This window comes from Rhinoderma darwinii, chromosome 5 (genome assembly GCF_050947455.1).
Source record: "Rhinoderma darwinii isolate aRhiDar2 chromosome 5, aRhiDar2.hap1, whole genome shotgun sequence".
NCBI classification, from domain to species: Eukaryota; Metazoa; Chordata; class Amphibia; order Anura; family Rhinodermatidae; genus Rhinoderma; species Rhinoderma darwinii.
In genome coordinates this window covers 152,169,083-152,189,846 of record NC_134691.1, presented here as the reverse complement: position 1 = coordinate 152,189,846, position 20,764 = coordinate 152,169,083, and the positions used below count along the sequence as shown (strand labels likewise).

At 39.3% G+C, this 20,764-nt stretch overlaps 1 protein-coding gene across 4 annotated transcripts in view; it reads right to left on the bottom strand.

The window, feature by feature from the left end:
* LOC142651667 (uncharacterized) overlaps nucleotides 1–20,764 on the bottom strand; it is a 306,296-nt gene that overhangs the window by 213,823 nt on the left and 71,709 nt on the right. For 3 of the 4 annotated variants that reach the window (XM_075826652.1, XM_075826651.1, XM_075826654.1), the window contains exons 4-5: nucleotides 9,077–9,154; nucleotides 1,722–1,808 (exon numbers count right to left, since the gene is read on the bottom strand). In XM_075826652.1, coding sequence (XP_075682767.1) covers nucleotides 1,722–1,808; nucleotides 9,077–9,128 — 139 coding nt within the window. In that variant the 5' untranslated portion in view covers nucleotides 9,129–9,154. Of the gene's footprint in view, nucleotides 1–1,721; nucleotides 1,809–9,076; nucleotides 9,155–20,764 lie in introns of those variants that run through there. The other variant, XM_075826653.1, reaches the window with a different exon arrangement.

Genomic DNA, 20,764 nt, shown 5'->3' with positions numbered 1-20,764 from the left:
AATCTGGTTGTGTGTGTTGCGTTTTGCATCATTGTGCTTCGTGTCTGACCTGTATTTTTCACACACTCGCAAGCACTTTTTTCAGTGTAATTGATGCGTGAAACACGCACCCATTGACTTCAATGGGCGACTAGGTGCGTGAAAACGCACCCATATAGGACATGCAGTGAGTATCATGTAACGGACAATTGCTGTGTGAAATGTCACGCATGTGTGAATGGACCCATTGAAATCAATGGGTACGTGTGCTGTGCGTTGTTTCAGGGATCATTCATACTTAGGGCTCGTCTAAATGAGCCCTAAATCTATCATGTATGATACTGTCTGCTGGGGCCATGCATCTAAGCCTATCATGTATGATACTGTCTGCTGGGGCCATGTATCTAAGTCTATCATGTATGATACAGTCTATTGAGGCAATGCATCCAATTCTACCCAGTGGTGTAGCTATAGGAGCCTTAGTCTTATAGATATGCTTTATCCGATATATAAGTAAAAATGTATTTTTAAAAAAAAAAAAAAATTGGGGGGGGGGGAGGGGTATATGTCTCTGGGCTTGTGCCCCTGATCTTTAATTTAAAAAACTGTTTCTGTCTCAGTTTGTAGTCACAACCAATGTTCCCCCTAAGACTTTGTAGCTAGTGAGTGGTAACGTTTCAAATTGAGCAGTCCAAAACAGCGGCAAGTACATATTGCTGTATGGCGCCAAGTAATTGGCCATAGTTAGCTGATGTAGTTAATGGGTTTCATCCCTGGGGTCTAAGGCAGAGAGGCGATTAATGTCTGAAACCCTGGTGGTCTAGGGAAGATAAGGGGTTAAAGGGGTTTACTCATAACGATAATTTATCTATCCACAGTAGGTGATAAATGTTTTATCAGTGGGGGTCTGCCGGCAGCCCATAGAAAGTGTATATCCCGCTCCATTCACATAGGGCACTCTGGGACCCCCGTGCTCCTAGCAGTTGTATCCCCACCAGTCAGATATTTATTACCTATCCTGTGGATTGGTGATAAATGATCATTATGAGAAAAGCACTTTCAAATTCTGCATCCCTGGTGGTCTATGGCAGTAAAGGTTAATGTCAGTATCCCTGGTGGTCTAGGGCAGAGAAAACGGTCTCCAGTAGGTTACTCACCCCTCCAGGCTCCAGTGTTGCTTCTGTAGCAGGAAGGCTGAGACTAGAATGGACAGACATCTGCCCCTCTTAAACAGACTGCTCCCCGTGGACCCCCCTCTGTTACACAGACTGCTCTCTATGTCCCCATATCTCTCACAGACTGTCCTCATGGTCCCCCTTCTCTCACAAACTGCTCCTCATGCTTCCCATCTCACAGACTGCTCCTCATGCTTCATCTCTCACAGACTGCTCCTCATGCTTCCTCTCTCGCAGACTGCTCCTCATGCTTCCTCTCTCATAGACTGCTCCCCATTGCTCCCCCTCTCATACATATTGTTCTCCATACCCCCCACTTTTAAACAGACTGTTCCCTATGCCCACCTGTGTTACACAGACTGCTTTGCATTGTTCCACTTTCACACAGATTGATCCACATGCCCTGTACTGTTACGCAAACTGTTCATATGCCCCCCTCTATTACCTAAACTGCTTTCCCTGCTCCCATCTCTCACATACTGCTCCACATGCATCACAATGTTGATTCTGATTTCTTTCCAGCACATGTATATCTGTAAATGAATGCAGTAGAACTTGTTATCATACCTTGTAGATCACCCCTATCACTTTCATCTCCGTCTAAAAGTTGTATCAGCTCATCGTGAAGAATGTTTTCCTTTTGCTTCATGGGCTCTATAATAGATCAACATTTACCCAACAGTGTAAAACAACATATTAGGAAAAGAAGCATAAAGAAACATAATCTTTTAAATCAAAAGAAGGAAATAGATAAGAAGAATGGGAGGTTTGTTTTTACAACTGCCCTACAGAAGGAACTGCATTTTTAATGTAGAGAATTTGTGAAAATAAGATCTATTTCCTTTAATGTCATCTTGCAGTTCAGCACGGTGATGATATTGCCAATAAGGTACTCCTAGAATGACAAGCTCAAATATGTGACAATAGGATAAAATAGGACATTCTTACGAAAGACTGAATTATCATTATAAATAATGTCGCATAAAATACACAGGACATGATAAAATACATAAACTATTAAAGGGGTTATGTGGGGACCGAAAATTATTAGCAGTGTACTCACTGGAGTATGTGAGTGCACTCGCTAATATACATTCCGGTCCCTCGCCGCACTGAATATTATATTTTAATAGATTTTTACAGCGCTGGCGAGGAACCGGAAGTCTAGTGGCAGAGTCTAACTTCATGATGACACAACTCGCCATTATGTAATTGGCCCCGCTGTACTCTATGTACAAACAGTAGCAGTAGTACAGCAATTACATAGCGTACAGCGGGGCCGTTCACATGACGACGAGTCATCATGAAGTTAGACTGTGCCACTAGACTTCCGGTCCCCTGCCAGAACTGTAAAAATCTATTAAAATATCATAATCAGCGCTACGGGGGACCGGAATGTATATTAGCAGTGTACTCATAAAGTGAGTACACTGCTAATAATTTTCAAAAATGTAGTAATGGCCTTGCTAATATAGTGCATATTGGGAGCGCAACTTTATTTTCTATTTGTTTACCTCTGACACTTTTTTTTAATGCTTGATAGATAAGTACCACATAATTTTTTTGCCACTCTGCCCATGTTATAGGAGATTGAGGTAAAACATATTAAAAATATAAGATTATTTTAAAATAATTAAATACTTAAAAATAATATTGAGGAAGGACTGAGCAGCAGAAATTGAATTTTCAAAACAAGAATATCTTCCTGTTTAGAGCTTCATGGCACTTGTATCTTTTTTTTTTTTTTGCAAGCAATGCTGTATAGCATATGTACTGTGGTGAGTAAATATTACAGGGAAATAAAAGTATAATCACTCTTGCATTGATGATTTGTTATTGAATAGAAATAATAACTTCAAGGGGTATAGCTTGAAGTTCTTGAGCTCTGCTACCAGGGTCGACCACATAACATGTGACTCTGCAGGGGCGTAGCTAGGGGGGGCAGGCAGGGCATGTGCCCCGGGCGCAACTCAGAGGGGGGCTCCAGCGCCACCTCCTCCTGCACTATAATTGTACCTGTGTCTATAGGACACAGGTACAATTAGAAGCAATGAATGACCGGGCACGTTCCATGCCCGGCTATTCAGCGCTTTTGCATCAGTGAAGCGACTGGTACCTTTTGTACCAGTGAAGCTTCCGTCGATGAAAGGCGCTGAGTGACAGGGAAAGTCATCCTGCCCATCCAATCAGCGCCTTTCATAGATGCTGCGTTCAACCCCCAGGAGACCTGCGCAGAAGAGAGCAGGTCTCCATGGCTGCCAGACGGCGTGGGAGCGGGATTAAGGTGAGCTTGAATAGTTTTTTTTGTTTTTTTTAATTGTAATAAAAGTGTGTGGCTGTATCTACGGGGGGGACTTTATCTACAGGGGGGACTTTATCTACACGGGGGGGACTTTGTTTACACGGGGGGGGCTTTATCTACGGGGGTGGACTTTGTCTACACGGGGGGTGGACTTTGTCTACACGGGGGGGGGCTTTATCTACAAGGGGGAGTTTATCTACACGTGGGGGGGCTTTATCTACGGGGAGGTCTATCTACAGGGGGGGCTATATACTGGAGTGGGCTATCTATGGAGAACCATATACAGGGGTGGGCTATAGCAACAGGGGGGGCTATATAGTATATAGCCCCCCTGTAGATATAGCCCACCCCTGTATATAATGCTCCATAGATCGCCCACCCCTGTATATAGCCCACCCCTGTATATAGCCCACCCCTGTAGATATAGCCCACCCCTGTAGATATAGCCCACCCCTATAGATATAGACCACCCCTGTAGATATAGCCCACCTCTGTAGATATAGCCCACCCCTGTAGATATAGCCCACCCCTGTAGATATAGTCCCCCTGTAGATATAGCCCCCTGTAGATATAGCCCACCCCTGTAGATATAGTCCCCCTGTAGATATAGCCCACCCCTGTATATAGTCCCCCTGTAGATATAGCCCACCCCTGTATATAGCCCCCCTGTAGATATAGCCCACCCCTGTATATAGTCCCCCTGTAGATATAGCCCACCCCTGTAGATATAGTCCCCCTGTAGATATAGCTCACCCCTGTATATAGTCCCTTTGTAGATATAGCCCACCCCTGTAGATTTAGCCCACCCCTGTATATAGTCCCCCTGTAGATATAGCCCACCCCTGTAGATATAGTCCCCCTGTAGATATAGCCCACTCCTGTAGATATAGCCCACCCCTGTAGATATAGCCCACCCCTGTAGATATAGTCCCCCTGTAGATATAGCCCACCCCTGTAGATAGTCCCCCTGTAGATATAGCCCACCCCTGTAGATATAGCCCATCCTTGTAGATATAGCCCACCCCTGTAGATATAGTCCCCCTGTAGATATAGCCCACCCCTGTATATAGTCCCCCTGTAGATATAGCCCTCCCCTGTTGATATAGCCCACCCCTGTAGATATAGCCCACCCCTGTAGATATAGCCCACCCCTGTAGATATAGCCCACCCTTGTAGATATAGCCCACCCCTGTAGATATAGTCCTCCTGTAAATATAGCCCATCCCTGTAGATATAGCCCACCCCTGTAGATATAGCCCACCCCTGTAGATATAGTCCCCCTGTAGATATAGCCCACCCCTGTAGATAGTCCCCCTGTAGATATAGCCCACCCCTGTAGATATAGTCCCCCTGTAGATATAGTCCCCCTGTATATAGTATCCCACAAATAGCTCCCACTATAGTGCTCCACAGAAAGCCCACCCCTATATACAGCCCCCCTGTTCATATAGTCCACCCCTGTATATAGTGCTCCACAGATAGCCCACCCCTGTATATAGTATATACAGGGGTGGGCTATCTGTGGAGCACTATATACAGGGGTGGACTATCTAGTGGACCACTATGTACAGGGGGGCTATATACAGGGGTGGGCTATCTGTGAAACACTATATACAGGGGTGGACTATATGTGGAGCACTATATACAGGGGTGGACTATATGTGGAGTACTATATACAGGGGTGGGTTATATCTACAGGGGGCTATATACAGGGGTGGGCTATCTGTGGAGCACTATATACAGGGCTGGGCTATATCTACAGGGGGCTATATACAGGGGTGGGCTATCTGTAGAGCACTATAGGGGGAGTTATTTGTGGGACACTATATACAGGGCTGGGCTATATGGGGGCACCATCTACAGGGGGCTCTATGGCAGACACTATCTACAGGGGGCACAGTGTGTGTGTGGGACATGGTGTATGGCGCTATTATATTTAGGGGCGTAGTGTGTGGTATAATGAGAACTTTATCTTTATTTATAGGTGCAGAAATGTTGGAAAAGTGAGAAGCTGAAGACATGTGAGCGGCAAACTGCAGAAATGGGCTGCGACCGGGAGAAGTCATCATAGAGGTCTGGACCGGATGGAGAAAAAGAACTAGAATCTGAGACGTCACCGGTGAGTCACTTAATGTAAATGTTTATTCTGCCTCTAATCAGTAATGTAGTCACTGTGTGATCTGCAGCGAGATGATTATGATAGGATTTATTTTTTGTGAAACAGCAACTCCCAGCATATCCTTATCATTGTTCGGGCCATGCTGGGAGCTGTAGTTTTACGCCGTACAAACCTGTACAGCAGGGGTTGCACTAAATTGAACTGTATTTGTGCTGGTGCTGTATTTATGTACTGAGCTTGGTTCTGGGGCTGTATATATGTACTGAGCTTGGTTCTGGTGCTGTGTATAGAACTATATTGCTTGTAAAATGTACAAGTGTTTTTATGCTCGCGTTACATAAAAAGAAATGACACGTCGATTGGTAGAGAAAACAAACATGGTGAGGGGGAAGGAGATGTCGGGAAAGAGGTTGGGGGAGGGCGCTAAACTGAATCTTTGCCCCGGGTGCTGGAGAACCTATCTACACCTCTGGACTCTGTATAGAATGATTACATCATTATTCAATAAGCATTAGTAATAATGCAAAACAGTAGAAGTCAACAGGTCGGCTCTACTTCCCACTTATCCTGGGAGCGGCTATGTCTCAGATGGTAAATATTTATACAACAGGTCACAGTGGTGCTCAGCTTAAAAAATAAGAAGTATTTAGCTATCCAACAATCCAAAGACGAAAGAGAAACAAAAAGCAGCAACTCACCATCCTTGTTTTAAAATCTTCTTTTTATTTTAGCTCAAAAACATCCACGGATGGGGAATGGGGAAGGATGCACCCAGCATGCCACAGCCTGTTGCGTGTACCAACACTTCCTCTAGCCTGAACTATTGGGCCAGAGGAAGAAGTGTTGTTACACGAAACGGGCTGTTGCCTGCCGGGTGCATCTTCCTCCATCCCCCTTCCATGGATGTTTTTGAGCTAAAATAAAAAGAAGATTTTAACGCAAGATGGTGAGTTGACGCTTTTTGTTTCTCTTTCATGTTTGGATTATTAGTAATAATGTCATCACCATGCCTCTCATTCTATACAAATAAGGTGCAGATTTATTATCTACAGATGAAGCATCAAATTTCACTATGGCAGAACATGTCTTTTAAGTGAGTCAACTTATTATTTTGACAGTTAAATCCGAAATCTAAAAAAAAACAAAAAACTGTAATACATTTTCTCTTACATGTATAATTTCTGCAGAAGATTTTCTAAATCTGTTAAACATGAAAAACCACAGAGTCCTATTGTTTTCTGAAAGTTTCCTATTATCTCCATTGTCTATGTGGATGAGTGCCATGAAAAAATGATACAAAAAAACACATAGTACAACACATAGTACACCTGCCACAATCATTTGGTTTTGAGGTCAGCATCAGTTGAGTTCAGGTTTATGACGGATATCCTAAAAAATCTATATATGTATATATCTATATATCGACTAACTCATTCTTCATCAAAAATAAATGTATAAAGTCATGTGAAAAGATCTCCCTTAGCATATTTGTGAAACTGAATAGTTTCAATATTAATTCACCACTGTTCCAATTCCTCTCCATTTGGAGATTTTGGTCATATTAACTATGTAATTTTTGGAAGTGAAAAAATTTGCGATACAATTTGCACGTTTTCAGTTTGAAAATTGACGAGAAATCTGGTGTGGTGTTCAATGAGATTATGTACGCTATACACTTAAAAAATCTGACTCAAAAAGTACCTATCACCAGGTCCTAACATCCAATTTACATATATTAATATGCTTGATGAGAAGTCTTCTCCAAGTGTTGTTTTGCAACATCACGCTGGGTAAGGTTTATAATAAGCTGCATTGTGCTGATACAGCATCAGTGAAGATGGCTCCACCCGGGGAAGTTCACTGTAGTTCTTGCCCGTTGGCTATCTATAGTGAATTCCCATATCAGGACAACGAGTGACAATTACTCAGCAATGGGGGGGGGGGGCAGAACAAAAATCAGTGATGGAAACAGGAAGGCAGCGAAGGCTAAAGGAAGGCTAAATGTAATGTATGTAAATTGGATGTTAGGACCTGTTGATAATTTTTTTAAATAAAGTATCTTGTTCCTGTACCTTCATTTGATCATGATATTTCTGCAGCGTTGGACTGGCTCACTAGAGTACCAGGGGAATCTCTGGTGGACCCAGACACTATAATGAGCCTCAAATGTCTAAACCCCATTTAGAGCTGACTTTGGGGCCTATCACTTAACCCATACCACAGAAAACATTTTAAGTAGCCCAAGTTTGTGTGTGCAGAAACCCCTAAGACAGTACTCTATATGGTGTGAGCAGCTAACCGCACAGCTCTTTATATATAATAATCTACTCAATTCCTGGATATATTACCTTCAATCTTGTGAAATTTTAAAAACTTTGTACTATCTTTTTGTAATCTAGCCTAAACTAGTAATGCAACTCTTTTCTAGTGTTCTTTTGAGGCCACAAATAGATTAGGTTGAAGCCAAACGTTAATTGCACTCCTTTTTACATTTTTACCTAACTCACTGTAATGACAGGGTAGGGAGACAGACAGGTGAGCCCTAATCTACCCGCCACTCAGTCCCTGCCTACTTGCAACGACCCGTCCTAAGCGACGGGGTACAACTGGGCGACGGTCCCTACGCTCAGTAAGTGCAAGACAGACAAACAGACAAGGGTACACAGAAGCTAGGGAAAACGGGGCAGCTGCCCACGGAGACACCGTGAGCAACAAGAGTAGTGAACGAGCCGAGTCAAAGCAGGAGAGAACGAGGTACAAAACGCTGAGCAGGAGAGTGGTCAGAAAGCCAAGGTCAATAACAAGCAGATGATGAGTAGTACAAGCAGCAGCAGCAGCAGGCCAGGAAACAAGCAGAGCAGAATCACAGGCAAAGGAGGAACAGGAAAGGCAGGTATAAATAGACAGAGGGCGGGAGCTAGCTCAGTCTGGCCAGGCTGAGATAGGCTCTCCCACTCCTAAGCCTGCCATCCTGAGTGGTGGAAGATGGAGTCAGTCTCACAGACATAGGAGCAGGTGCAGACTGATTGCCCATGGGTGTCGACACAGAAGCTGTGTCTGGCAAATCCTTTACACTCACCCACTTATTTTCCTTTCTCCATTTTTTACTTTTTACTTTTTTATACATGTCCCTACTCCTGGACTAATTAAGACATTTTTGTCCATTGAAAATAGATTAAATGTACATTATTTTATATCAACTCTTTTATTTGTATTCCATGATATTTTTTTTTTTAATGTGTTCATCTTCAGATATTATAACATAAAAACATAATTAAGTTCTGTCTAAAAGATGTGAGACTACACTGCCAATGTTACACTAAGACTGGAGCTGGAGATTCAGTTTACAAGAATCACTGTTTTCAGATTTCCAGTAAAAAAGCTTTTTGTTAATAAAGCTATAGTGATGCTGCCGCATGTACGGACCCACTACTAAATGTGGAACAGGTGGAAATGAAGCTCATATATATTGTACTGTTTATGAATAGTATATTAGTATACTTAATTCTATCTCTTCATGTGTACCCTTCTCCAGTTCGCAAGGCTGTCTCATTTTGCTGTCAAAGTATCTTCCGTTACCTGTACAGAGAAATTGGAAGCAGGTTTAGTCATAATGGCTGCATAAAACAATTGCTGTTTTTCAAATACAGATATATCAAAAAGTTAATATACTGTGTGTGTGTGTGTATGTATGTATATATATATATATATATATATATATATATATATATATATATACTCTTAACTTTTGCAGCTTTTAGAACTTGAAAATGCTTGAAAAAGGTCCCAAGGTGGGACGGAAACGTTGCACTTGCCATGTTGGCACAATAAACCACACTTTTTGTCATCTTGATTGCCGGAGTGCTGCTTAATTTATCTCTGGGATAGATATATATTATATATATATATATATATATATATATATATACATATATATATATATATATATATATATATATATATATATATATATATATATATATATATATATATATATACATATATATATATATATATATATATATATATACATATATATATATATATATATATATATATATCTCAAATATAATCATAGAACATGTGGTTAGACAAATGGCTATAAATAAAAAAGCAAATGTTACAATATTTGGAAACCTATGATGATGCAGATGCTAATTGTCCAGTAACTATCATGGCATCTTTTTAGGGTGCAAATAAATGTTGCAACCAAATTATCAACAAAATTAAATATACTGACACTTTTGATAAGGCCTTTTGGCTGGTAGATGACCACAGAAACTACCTGGTAGATCTATATTAACAATCTTTGATACATATACCAGCCATCAAACAACATTGTTATCCTCAATTTACCTTCTTCCAAAAACAGAAATAAGCAGTACAGCACAATAAAGGGTTGATACGTAATAGGTGCAGTTATTTAGAACAACTTGTGGGGGAGAACAAAACAATAATGCAAGCAGTAGTTCCTTTTCTCAAAGACTAAATGAAACCTTGATAAGAAGCTGGGTTTAATTTATATTTCTGGACTGGCACATTTTAGCTGTCAGTCTTTGTTCTATCATTGTAGTAAGTACAAGGACTGAAAATCTGCTTTACCTTGAGGTCTCAATAAAGAGAAATAAATGAGTTTCATTTTTTTCTACTTTATCTGTCAACAACTACTAGGTTGGTATGAATCTTGGCAGTATGTAATCAAAGTCTTATGTACTGCAATAAAAGAGCTATTCTACTACATTCAATGTAATTGTTTTCCTCTAGCACAAGCCACTGTGATGCTATAAGTTTACTAGCCCATATGTTGGTAGACAAAGCAATAGAGTATATAATATCAGTTTTAATCTGTTTTTAGCCGGATGAATAGAAGTAAAATCATGCAGGATTAACCCCAGATTTCCCTTATGCTGTATACGCATGCATAAAGAAATCAATGTCATATGGGAAATTAGGTACATATTTGACAAGCCTTTTAAGTAACTGTTCCGTTTCCATGTACCAAGATGAAATAAAAAATCATTAATTCCTTCACTCCATGTTAAAATGGTAAAACTTTGTTCAATACAGGGGCGTAACTATAGGAGGTGCATAGGTAACAGTTGCATCCTGGCCCTGGTGCCTGGGGGAGCCAAAAAGTCCCTCTGCCATATAAGAAGACACCAGTATTATCAATGGCACATAGTAGGTGGGGGCCATGTTACAATTTTTGAATTGGAGCTCAGGAGATTCAAATTACGACTATGACTCTATGGAATTAATTTATTATCCAGTACTAAAATTCTCTCTTTCTAGTAGGTCAGTGCAGGTATTTAATCATAATATTTGTACTACATTTGATGATAGTTGGTACCAAACATCGCCTATTCTTTCAGTAAAATAATACTTTGTTATATCACTATCAATTAGAGAGGAACGAATTTCTTTAAATTCACCTAGGTGGCCGATTCTATCAGATCGGTTGGCCAATTCGATTCAGCCTGAATTCACTGCAAATTGCAAGTGCCCTGATTTCCCTGTCTGACCCTTTGATGTCTTCTAGGACTGTATCCAAATCAAATACAGTCCTAGAAGATATCAGAGTCAAACAGGGCAATTGGGACACTTGAGATTTCACCTCTAAAATGAAAAAAATAGTATACTCACCTGATCTCCCATAGCGACGCGTCCCTGCTGGCCTCCTGAGATTGTTTTTTCCTATGTGACCGCTGCTGGCAGCCTTCTGAGATGACAAAGTTATATCCTATATGTTCTCTACAGCCTGTGATTGCCTGCAGCAGTTACATGGGACAAAACAATGCCATCTCAGGAGGCCGCCAGGGATGCTTCGCAGCAGCGTTCATATGGGTTAAAACGATATACCCTCAGGATGCCAGCAGGGACGTTTCACTATAGGAGACCAGGTGATTATGGTATTTTTTTTTTGTCTCCTCTTCTCCCCTCTTCGTTATTCTAATCCGTAAAATGAATGACGGCCAGTGATTCACGCGCTACTAACCCCAAAAGTTCCGGATTTTACAAAATTCAAAACTTTGAGGAAATTCAGATCATCTCTGCTTCCAATATTTCCTTCCATTAGTTTTTGACTATCCTACTTGTCTATGAGCTGTTCTTCATTTGTAAAATATTTTCTCCTTAGCTTTAGGGCCTTTAGGGCCTTCACGGACACCCCATCGGAACTCTGACGTAACCCATTAAAGTCAATAAATCCAGTGCTTCCTGTATTTTGGTTATTCTTCTCCTCTGACAGAGCAGAACAACAAAAACACCAACGCAGGTCTGAACCGGGAATTATTCAAACCCTTAAAGAAAATATTCGCCCTTCTATTCAGTAATCAACATAACATATATTTTTCCTATTTTTACATATTTAAGGTTTATTTATAGTCTTTACTTTGTTTTTACATTATTTGTGCAGTAAATACAAATTCAATAGCTGTAAAATTTTGGCTGGGAGATGGCTTAGGGTACTTCATAAGAACCATCTGGGTTCAGGCAGGTGGCACTGCTGTGAGGTGGCTCAGCAGATAATATGGAATTTGAGTGATGCCCATAAGCAAGAACATGTGGAAGGTCCAGGACCCCATATTGTAGAGCTATAAGTGCAAAAATTCAGTAAAGCCCTGTTCCCATCATGTTTGTGATGTACGTTTAGCATGTACACCAGGAAACAGCACTAAACTTGTCAATAGGGCTCCATTAACCTATAAGGGGGCAAAAGAGTGTCCTTTTGGCCTCCATTGATATAGCTTTTTTCTTAGGTATGAAATAGCATAGTAGACTACGATATTCTGTATAACGGGATCTTATGGGTGACGTTTGCCACTGCATGGTATATGTCACAGTCATCTATTAAACATATACATCATGAGCTTTTCATAAGGTATACGTTAAACGGATGCCATAATAGCATATGGGTGACGGATATCTACCAGAGGCTTTAATCACCCGTAGGCTTTTATAGCATCCACTTAACATCCATTTAACATAAAGTATACGTCATTAAAAGGTCATGAGAGTTCATTCAAGTATACATTAAATATATCCGATAATAGTCTCTAGGTGATAGATGCCACTGTGTAATCTGAATGGGGACTAAGTAGTGCAAACCAGACAGAATGTCTTTGAGACAGAAAGTTGCCTCTGCCACCTAGGATGAACCATCACAGACCACTGACAGACACAGAAATGTTACACCTACATAGCTGCTGTCAAGTTGGGTTTGTGGACCCACTGGACCGTACCGCCTTGGCGTTATGGCAGCTGGCCAACAGGGTGCAAGTTAAAGTCTATTGTTCGTATAGAGTACCTGTGGCAGCTCGGACAGTAGCAAGGCAGGCTCGGCTGGGACTAGGCAGCAGGTGGACATCAGACCTGGTGAAGCAGGACAGGCGTGGTATACAACACAGCATGACTTCAGCTCAGCACGATACTAGACCAGGATAACACGGGATACAGGAAACAGGATACAGGAGCAGGGAACACTGGGAACTGGGAAACACTAGGAGACCATTTGCATAGACAAACTTAGGGTACGACAACAGCGCTCAGGCATGGGAGGAAGGGGCTGGGCCCTTCTTATAGTCCAGGGTGCTATGGCCAAATTAATCATGAAAGTCCGGTGCGCGCTGCCCCCTACGGGACCCGGCCGAGTTGAGCGGAAGTGAGCGCTGGCGTCTCCTGAGGAGGAGACTGGGGCCAGCGCTCGCAGATCCATGGCTGCGGGCGTCAGGCAGTGAGTGAGCCTGATGGCCCGCGGCCATGGGCATGACAGCTACATTGGTAACTATGGATATAGGGTGTTTGTGGACAATCATAATAGGGGGTAATGCTGAAACACTCATACTGCACCAACAATGCTACACTTACTCATTCATATAAAGAATAAGAAGACGGGAAGTTTTATGTGATAAGCCAGGAAAACATGATTTCATAGGCCCAATTTTTAGTGTTAGGCTGCTCTCAGATGTCCGTAACGCAGGTGCGTATTAGCATCCATATTATGGATGCAATAAGAAAACTCCCTATGGTGATCTAAGTCGAGTTCAGTTCGCGAAAGATTTTTGTATTGTGGCCATAATATAAAAGTGGTCTAACCCTTGGCAAAAATGGAAATTAAGATAGATAGATAGATAGATAGATATGAGATAGACAAATATTAGATAGATAGATAGATAGATAGATAGATAGATAGATAGATAGATAGATAGAAAAATATACCAATTCCAGCAGCACCGCCAGCGTGTGGGTGCAGGCTCTGAGGGACAGACCAAGTCCCAGATACACAGAAGTCAAAAAATGAGCAGCAACTCCAATAGTAAGGGTGAAAAAAGTGGGTACTTTTATTTGGCACGGGCAATAAAAGTACCCACTTTTTTCACCCTTACTATTGGAGTTGCTGCTCATTTTTTGATTTCTAGATAGATAGATAGATAGATAGATAGATAGATAGATAGATAGATAGATAGATAGATAGATAGATAGATAGATAGATAGATAGATAGATAGATAGATAGATAGATAGATAGACATATATGAGATAGATAGAAAGATAGATGGATGGATGGATAGTTTTTACACAAACAAACATTTAGATGCTTTAGTAATTATAGGTACAGTATAAATTGTAGTTATTATCCCTATGAAATACCACAATAAAACGTCAAATCTCTCACTTTACTGAATTTACTTTATTTATTCTATTAGGTTGAAGTTGTGGAATGCAGCTCCCAAAAATGTCAGGCTAGGCTACAACCTGTCAGGTAAGCTTCATCACATTTTAGGGCATCGTTTATGTGAAAGTGAGAGATATTGAACCCTTTGGATTACAGGAATTTCAATTCTACAGGTCCTGCAGCTTTAAGAATATTGTCTGGTATGAATGATAATACACCATGTACATGGGCAGCCAAAAAACGAGGCCTTAAACAATTAATTCCAATGATTACATTATTTCTAGCTTCTAATATTTTATACCTAGGGAAAGAAATACTATGAAGGATTAAAAAGTGAACTAATCTATGTTGAAGCCTTTAGGGGTTTACAAGTATAGTACTGTATGATTATTTGAAGCCAATTGCACACTGCCAAAGGTAATTTGTTAATAGCTTAGAATTAAAAGTTGAGCGCTAATCATTCATATTCTGCTTTGAAAACACATGAACATATTTAAATTTAATAGGTCCATGTGGAATTTTCATCTAGCTAAATTGCACTGTAAATATGTTAAGAGGACTGTCAAACAAGTATAATTGTTGTCTCACTGTTGCTTATAATTACATTTTAAATACAAGGCTTGAAAGGTGTTTCCATGTTATACAAGAAAATAAACAAATTACAAATTCTTCTGTGCAAAATAAGATTATTTCTGAAAAAAGAAAACAAACATTCACTAGGAACAATCTATTTTCGTCAAATACCGCAGTCCGGCATCTTTATATAGACTAAATAAATAGAAAGGAAATATATGAGATACATCAACAAGTGTATTCGGGATTGGTGCCCTTACGTATATCTCATATGGGTGCCTCTTTAAAGCTGTCACTATATGTAAATTATCGTACACCCCCTTATTGGCTGAGGATTCGGAGTGCCATTCAAAAGGTGATCCTACGTAAAACATACCTCCAGTGTACCGTTAAAAAAATGATGCACCTCAGTCTGTAAATTCAAGTTTCTAATCTAGAATTAAAATATGTAGTGGACCATGCTGTTTATTAGCTTCATTTACTTGCAGGCTACACATTCGATTCATTTCAATATGGAGCAGAGTAGGAGGAGACATTAATTACTGCACCCCTTTACTTCCTCGGTGCTGATATAAGCTTCAAGAGTATTTACAGAGAAAGAAATACAGGTAAAATAACCTGAACATCTTGCCCAAGAGGAAGTTAGGCTGGATTCACACGAGCATGTTCGGTCCGTAAAGGACGGAACGTTTTTTGGCCGCAAGTCCCGGACAACTGTCCCGTACTGTAATCATGTTTTCAGTACGGGACAGTAGTTCCACGGAGAGGCAGGGACTCCTAGCATCGTACATAACTATGATGCTAGGAGCCCGGCTCCCTGCAGCGTGTTCCGTTCGGGACTTGCGGCCGAAATACGTTCCCTCCTTTACGGACCGAACATGCTCGTGTGAATCCAGCCTTACAAGCTGTTTGTTTGTCCATAGAGAGTATTTGCTAGTTCTTAAAGTTTTGTTATTCCAGCAGCCTCAGCACGCATTCAAGCAATGCATAGTAGGGAAAGAGGGAAGTACTGGCAAGTGTAATGTGAGCTGGCAGGCTTGTAGAAACAGTGACTGGTGACCGGGCTGCAGCTCCACTGTTTCTGTAAAATGGCAGACAATCATAACTATATACCATCTTGGTTTAATGACCTAACATTGCAATTCAATGTTATGACAGTTTCAATTTTCAAAGCAGAAACCAAAACCAAGAAAAACAGAATTACAAATACTTTTACTGTTTTTATTAGTGAAGGGACACAAAAGCCAGGTTCAGATACTGTGGGTTCACTTCAACAGTCCATTTGCTGAAGAAATTATCTGTGAGAAATGTTGAGGATTTCACCTATTTCAATTAAATTTAGAAATCTGAATTATAAATAAATGGTGGATTTATAATGCAATTATTGTGTTTTAAACCCACCCCTTTCCAAAATCATAATAAAGCAAACAGCAAATCTGGACATCTCTGATTATACATAAATCGTTATAAGCAGATCTTTTTTTTAAAAAAAATTTGGTCAAGTGTACAAAAAATTGGAAAACTGGTTATTTACAAATTTTAAGTCCATTTATCTGGATCATAAAAGGCCCAAGATAACATATTTCTAACAGCACATTGACATATTGTGTTGACATAAAGCCCATTAATGTACCATGGACAATGAAAAAAACTCACGTTATAGACATTATACCTTTTAAGAGCTCAAATTAAAGGCTATGTCCTCATTTGCAAAAAAACAATTTTTATTGCTAAATGCATCTAAAATAAAGAGAAGCAACTTTACAAATGGTCCTAAATAAAAAATGTCCTATTATTTGGCATCTACAGCAGCTATACATGGCTATATGTTTCCATAGTAACAGACGACAAGCAAAACCTATATAGTCTGATCCTGTAGTCATACTCTCTACTATTGGTCCCCTAAATCTTACGAACATACATTTGGTAAGTTAGCAAGATGGAAGGTGATATGACTGCAGGATTAGACTACACAGGGTTTGTTGGTAAACACAAAACTACAGGAATTTTTTAATTTGGAATATTTGCAAAGTTGTTTCAAATTTCATTTTAGATTCATTTGAACAATAAAAAGATAGTTGCGAAGGTGAACATAGCCTTTAAAAACTTCTGTGGTTGTAATATTTATTGAGATAGTCCTATTTTTATAAGAAATACGTCTTGAAAAGGGCAAAAGTATTAAATCTTAGATGCCTACAATAAATAGATCAAAACTCAATCAAGTTATATGGTACATTTACATGACAACACCATAAAGGGAATTACAAAACTCTAACTATTGGACCACTAAAAAGAAATTAACAAGTGGAATTGAGTTTCATTTGATTAATACAAAATGTATATAATCTTCAATTCAACCAACAATATAAAATTTAGTATTTTTAGTATTTCATATGTATTTGGAAAGTTACAACATAAGAATATTATAATGCTTCCAAACAATATAAAAGAATGTGTGTAGCTGGTCAAATTATACTAAACAATCTACTGAAACATTGCATATGCTAGCTCTGTAATAAAAAATTATTATCCATCGTTAAATGTTGTACTGTACCCTTCTAATTTAGGGAATTACTTTCCACATTTTAGAAATTATATTTGAATATCAAATGGAGCAATTATTAAATAATCAGTTGAATTAATAATGGGAAGAGAAACCCATTTTTAAATATCCTGCTAGGGAATTCTAAGTTATCCCGTTAGTGACCACCAATACGCCTTTTCACGGCGGCCGCTAACGGGCTTTATTCCGATGCATACGCCTTTTCATGGCACTGCATCACAATAAATAAACAGCGTCGGGAGCAGTTAAATCTCCCTGCTTTCAGCTACCAGCGGTATCTGAGAGCAGGGAGCAGACCTGCTCGAACGGGTGAGATCGATATTAGTATCGATCTCGCTCATTTAACCCCTGAGATGCGGCGCTCAATAGTGAGCGCTGCATCAGAGTGGTTTTGGAGATCTCCCTCTCTCATCCCACCGGCATCCTGCGATAAGATCGCAGGGTGCCGGTATCTTCCATGGCAGCCGGGGGCCTAATAAAGGCCCCCAGGTCTGCCTTTAGTTAATGCCCACTAGGTCATGCCTCTGGCCTAGCGGTTGCATATCCGTTTTACATGGAAAGGCAGTAATACACTGCAATACAAAAGTATTGCAGTGTATTATAAAAGTGAACGGATGATCGCATAGTGAAGTCCCCTAGTGGGACTAGTAAAAACGATAAAAAAAAGTGTAATAAAGTTAATAATAAAAAAATAAGTGAAAAAAAAATGGAAAAACCCACTTTTTTCCCTTACAAAATGCTTTATTATTTTTAAAAAAGTACAAAATTTACACATATTTGGTATTGCCGTGTCTATAACAACCTTAGCTATAAAGTTATTACATTATTTAACCCGCTTGGCGAACGCCGTAAAAAATAAAATATAAAACAATGCAAGAATTGCTGTTTTCTGTGAATCTTGCCTTAAAAAAAATTTGATAAAAGGTCATCAAAAAGTGACGTTATCCCACAAAAACAAAAGCCCTCATAGAGCTGTATCGACTGAAAAATAAAAAAGTTATGGCTCTTCAAATATGGAGACACAAAAACAAATAATTTTGGAAAAAAAAAGTGTTTTTACTGTGTAAAAGTAATACAACATAAAAAATCGATATAAATTTAGTATTGTTACAATTGTAAAGACCGCTGAATAAAATTATTGTGTTATTTATACCACATAGTAAACGGCGTAAACTTAGGATGCAAAAAAGAGTGGTAAAATTGCTGTTTTTTTCTATCCCCCCCCCACAAAAAAGTTAATAAAGTTAACCCTTTCATGACCAATATGGTCATTGATGCCCATGTGTTCAAGTCAAATTTTCCATTTCTGATATGCACTTGGTTAAACGATAATATCTTTGCAACCGCTTTGAATATCCTAACTATTTTGACTTTGTTTTTTTTACAAGACTTATGTGGCTTTAATTTTCTAGATTAGTTTAATTAATTCCATGTTTTACATTTTTATTCTGAGCAGACAAATCACAAAAAATTTGAAAAAAATCACTTTTGTATTTTTTGTATGTATTTACCTATTTATGTGTGTGTATGTATGTGTATATATATATATATATATATATATATATATATATATATGTATATTCGTCCAATAAGAGACAGCACTCCAATTTGTGATAGGAAAAATGGCTTTTTATTAGCCCCTGTGCGACGTTTCGGCTCTTTACATGGAGCCTTTCTCAAGCATACAAACAGTGTAAAAGCATGTGCTATATATGGAGACCACACAACTGGTCTCATTAGGCAAGTGATTTAGCATAAAACATAAATAAGTACAAAGATACAGTCATGTTGCATCAGTAAAAGTTATAAAATACAAAGAAGTGCCATTGTGTATATATGATCGTCCTCAGATCAATCCGGGCCATCCAGTTTACAGCAGAAAAATGCTAATTGGTGAACAATTTTAAAAAAAGTGCAGGTGCACATAATATAACAAATTAAAAACACAAGCCTTGTGTTTACCTCGGATCCATGTGTTCGGGTTGTAGTTCCGGCGCCTGAAAAGTGGGGTGGCGATTATCTATGACAGAGTAGTCTCTTGCTACAGCGCACTTTCGCGCATGCGCAGTGCCACTATGAGGCAGGCGGCCATCTTCGTACAGCATACAAGGCCAGCAGCGGCCATGTTTGTATAATCTTATTGTCAAAATGAAAACTTTATTCTAGGAACCATGCACACAGTCGATTGCGTCCATGTACAGCGTAAAGGGAACTTAGAAGATAACAAAAAATGCAATTTAATGGAGATGACAGGGAATACACCCAGTCACCAATCATAACTGCACTGTGAGATATAGACTAGTAACTTTAAGAGTCAAGAATATGTTGCGCTAAAGATGCGCATATAAATGAGAGCAGTTGATAAATAGACTTAAGGTAGCCATTTATAGATAAAAAACGGCAAAATCAAAGGGAAGACAGTCATCATACATATCCAGAAAGGATTATGATGATTATGATAATGTTACCCCTGGGAAGATAGAAAAAAAAACAACAAAATGTTCTTAAAACGCATGAAAAACGCTCTACAAACGCATGGTGTGCACAATATCCTTAAAAAAAGTTAAATTTTTTTATATTATTTTATCTCCCCAAAAATTTTTGGTAGATATATTCATATATAAAGTATTATTTAATGCAATTGAATAAGATACCATAAGAAACAAATGATAACAATATGTGATAAAGATGGTCCGATACCCCGAAATTGTGGATCCAAGGTAAGACACAGGTGATACTTGATATTTTCTGTTTATCAGAGATCTGGAAGAAATGAAATAGATAAGGTTACAAATTTGGTAGATTTTACACTGGTTCATATGCAGGAAGACCTATGAACAATACATCCCCACGGAGTGTAAGCAGATCCCTAGACTACATCGTGCGTTATGAAGTCAACATTGAGACCCCTAGGTCTCAATGTTTGCAATCTCTCAATCCATTGAAGCTCTCTATATTTGAGAGATTTAATACGGTCTCCACCTCTACGTAACATTGGTACATGGTCTATCAAATATACTCGTATATCTTTTTCCGTGTGTCCAGCTTCTATATAATGCTTGGACACAGGAAGGTCCATACGTTTTTTGCGGATCGTATAGCGGTGTTGATTTAACCGTGTTTTGAATTCGAGCGAAGTTTCTCCAACATAGAGGAGGTGGCATGGACATTCTAGTACATATATGACATGGTCTGAGTTACAATTTAAGTAGAACCTAATATCATATGTTCGTTTAGTCTCGGGATGGATAATTTGTGAGCCCTTTCGAATCAGAGGGCAATTGCAGGACTTACATATGTTTTTAAATACGATTGACCCTACAGTCAAATTCACTCTAGTTAGCTCAGTTTCGTCCATCCAATTTTTGGATGTGACGGTTG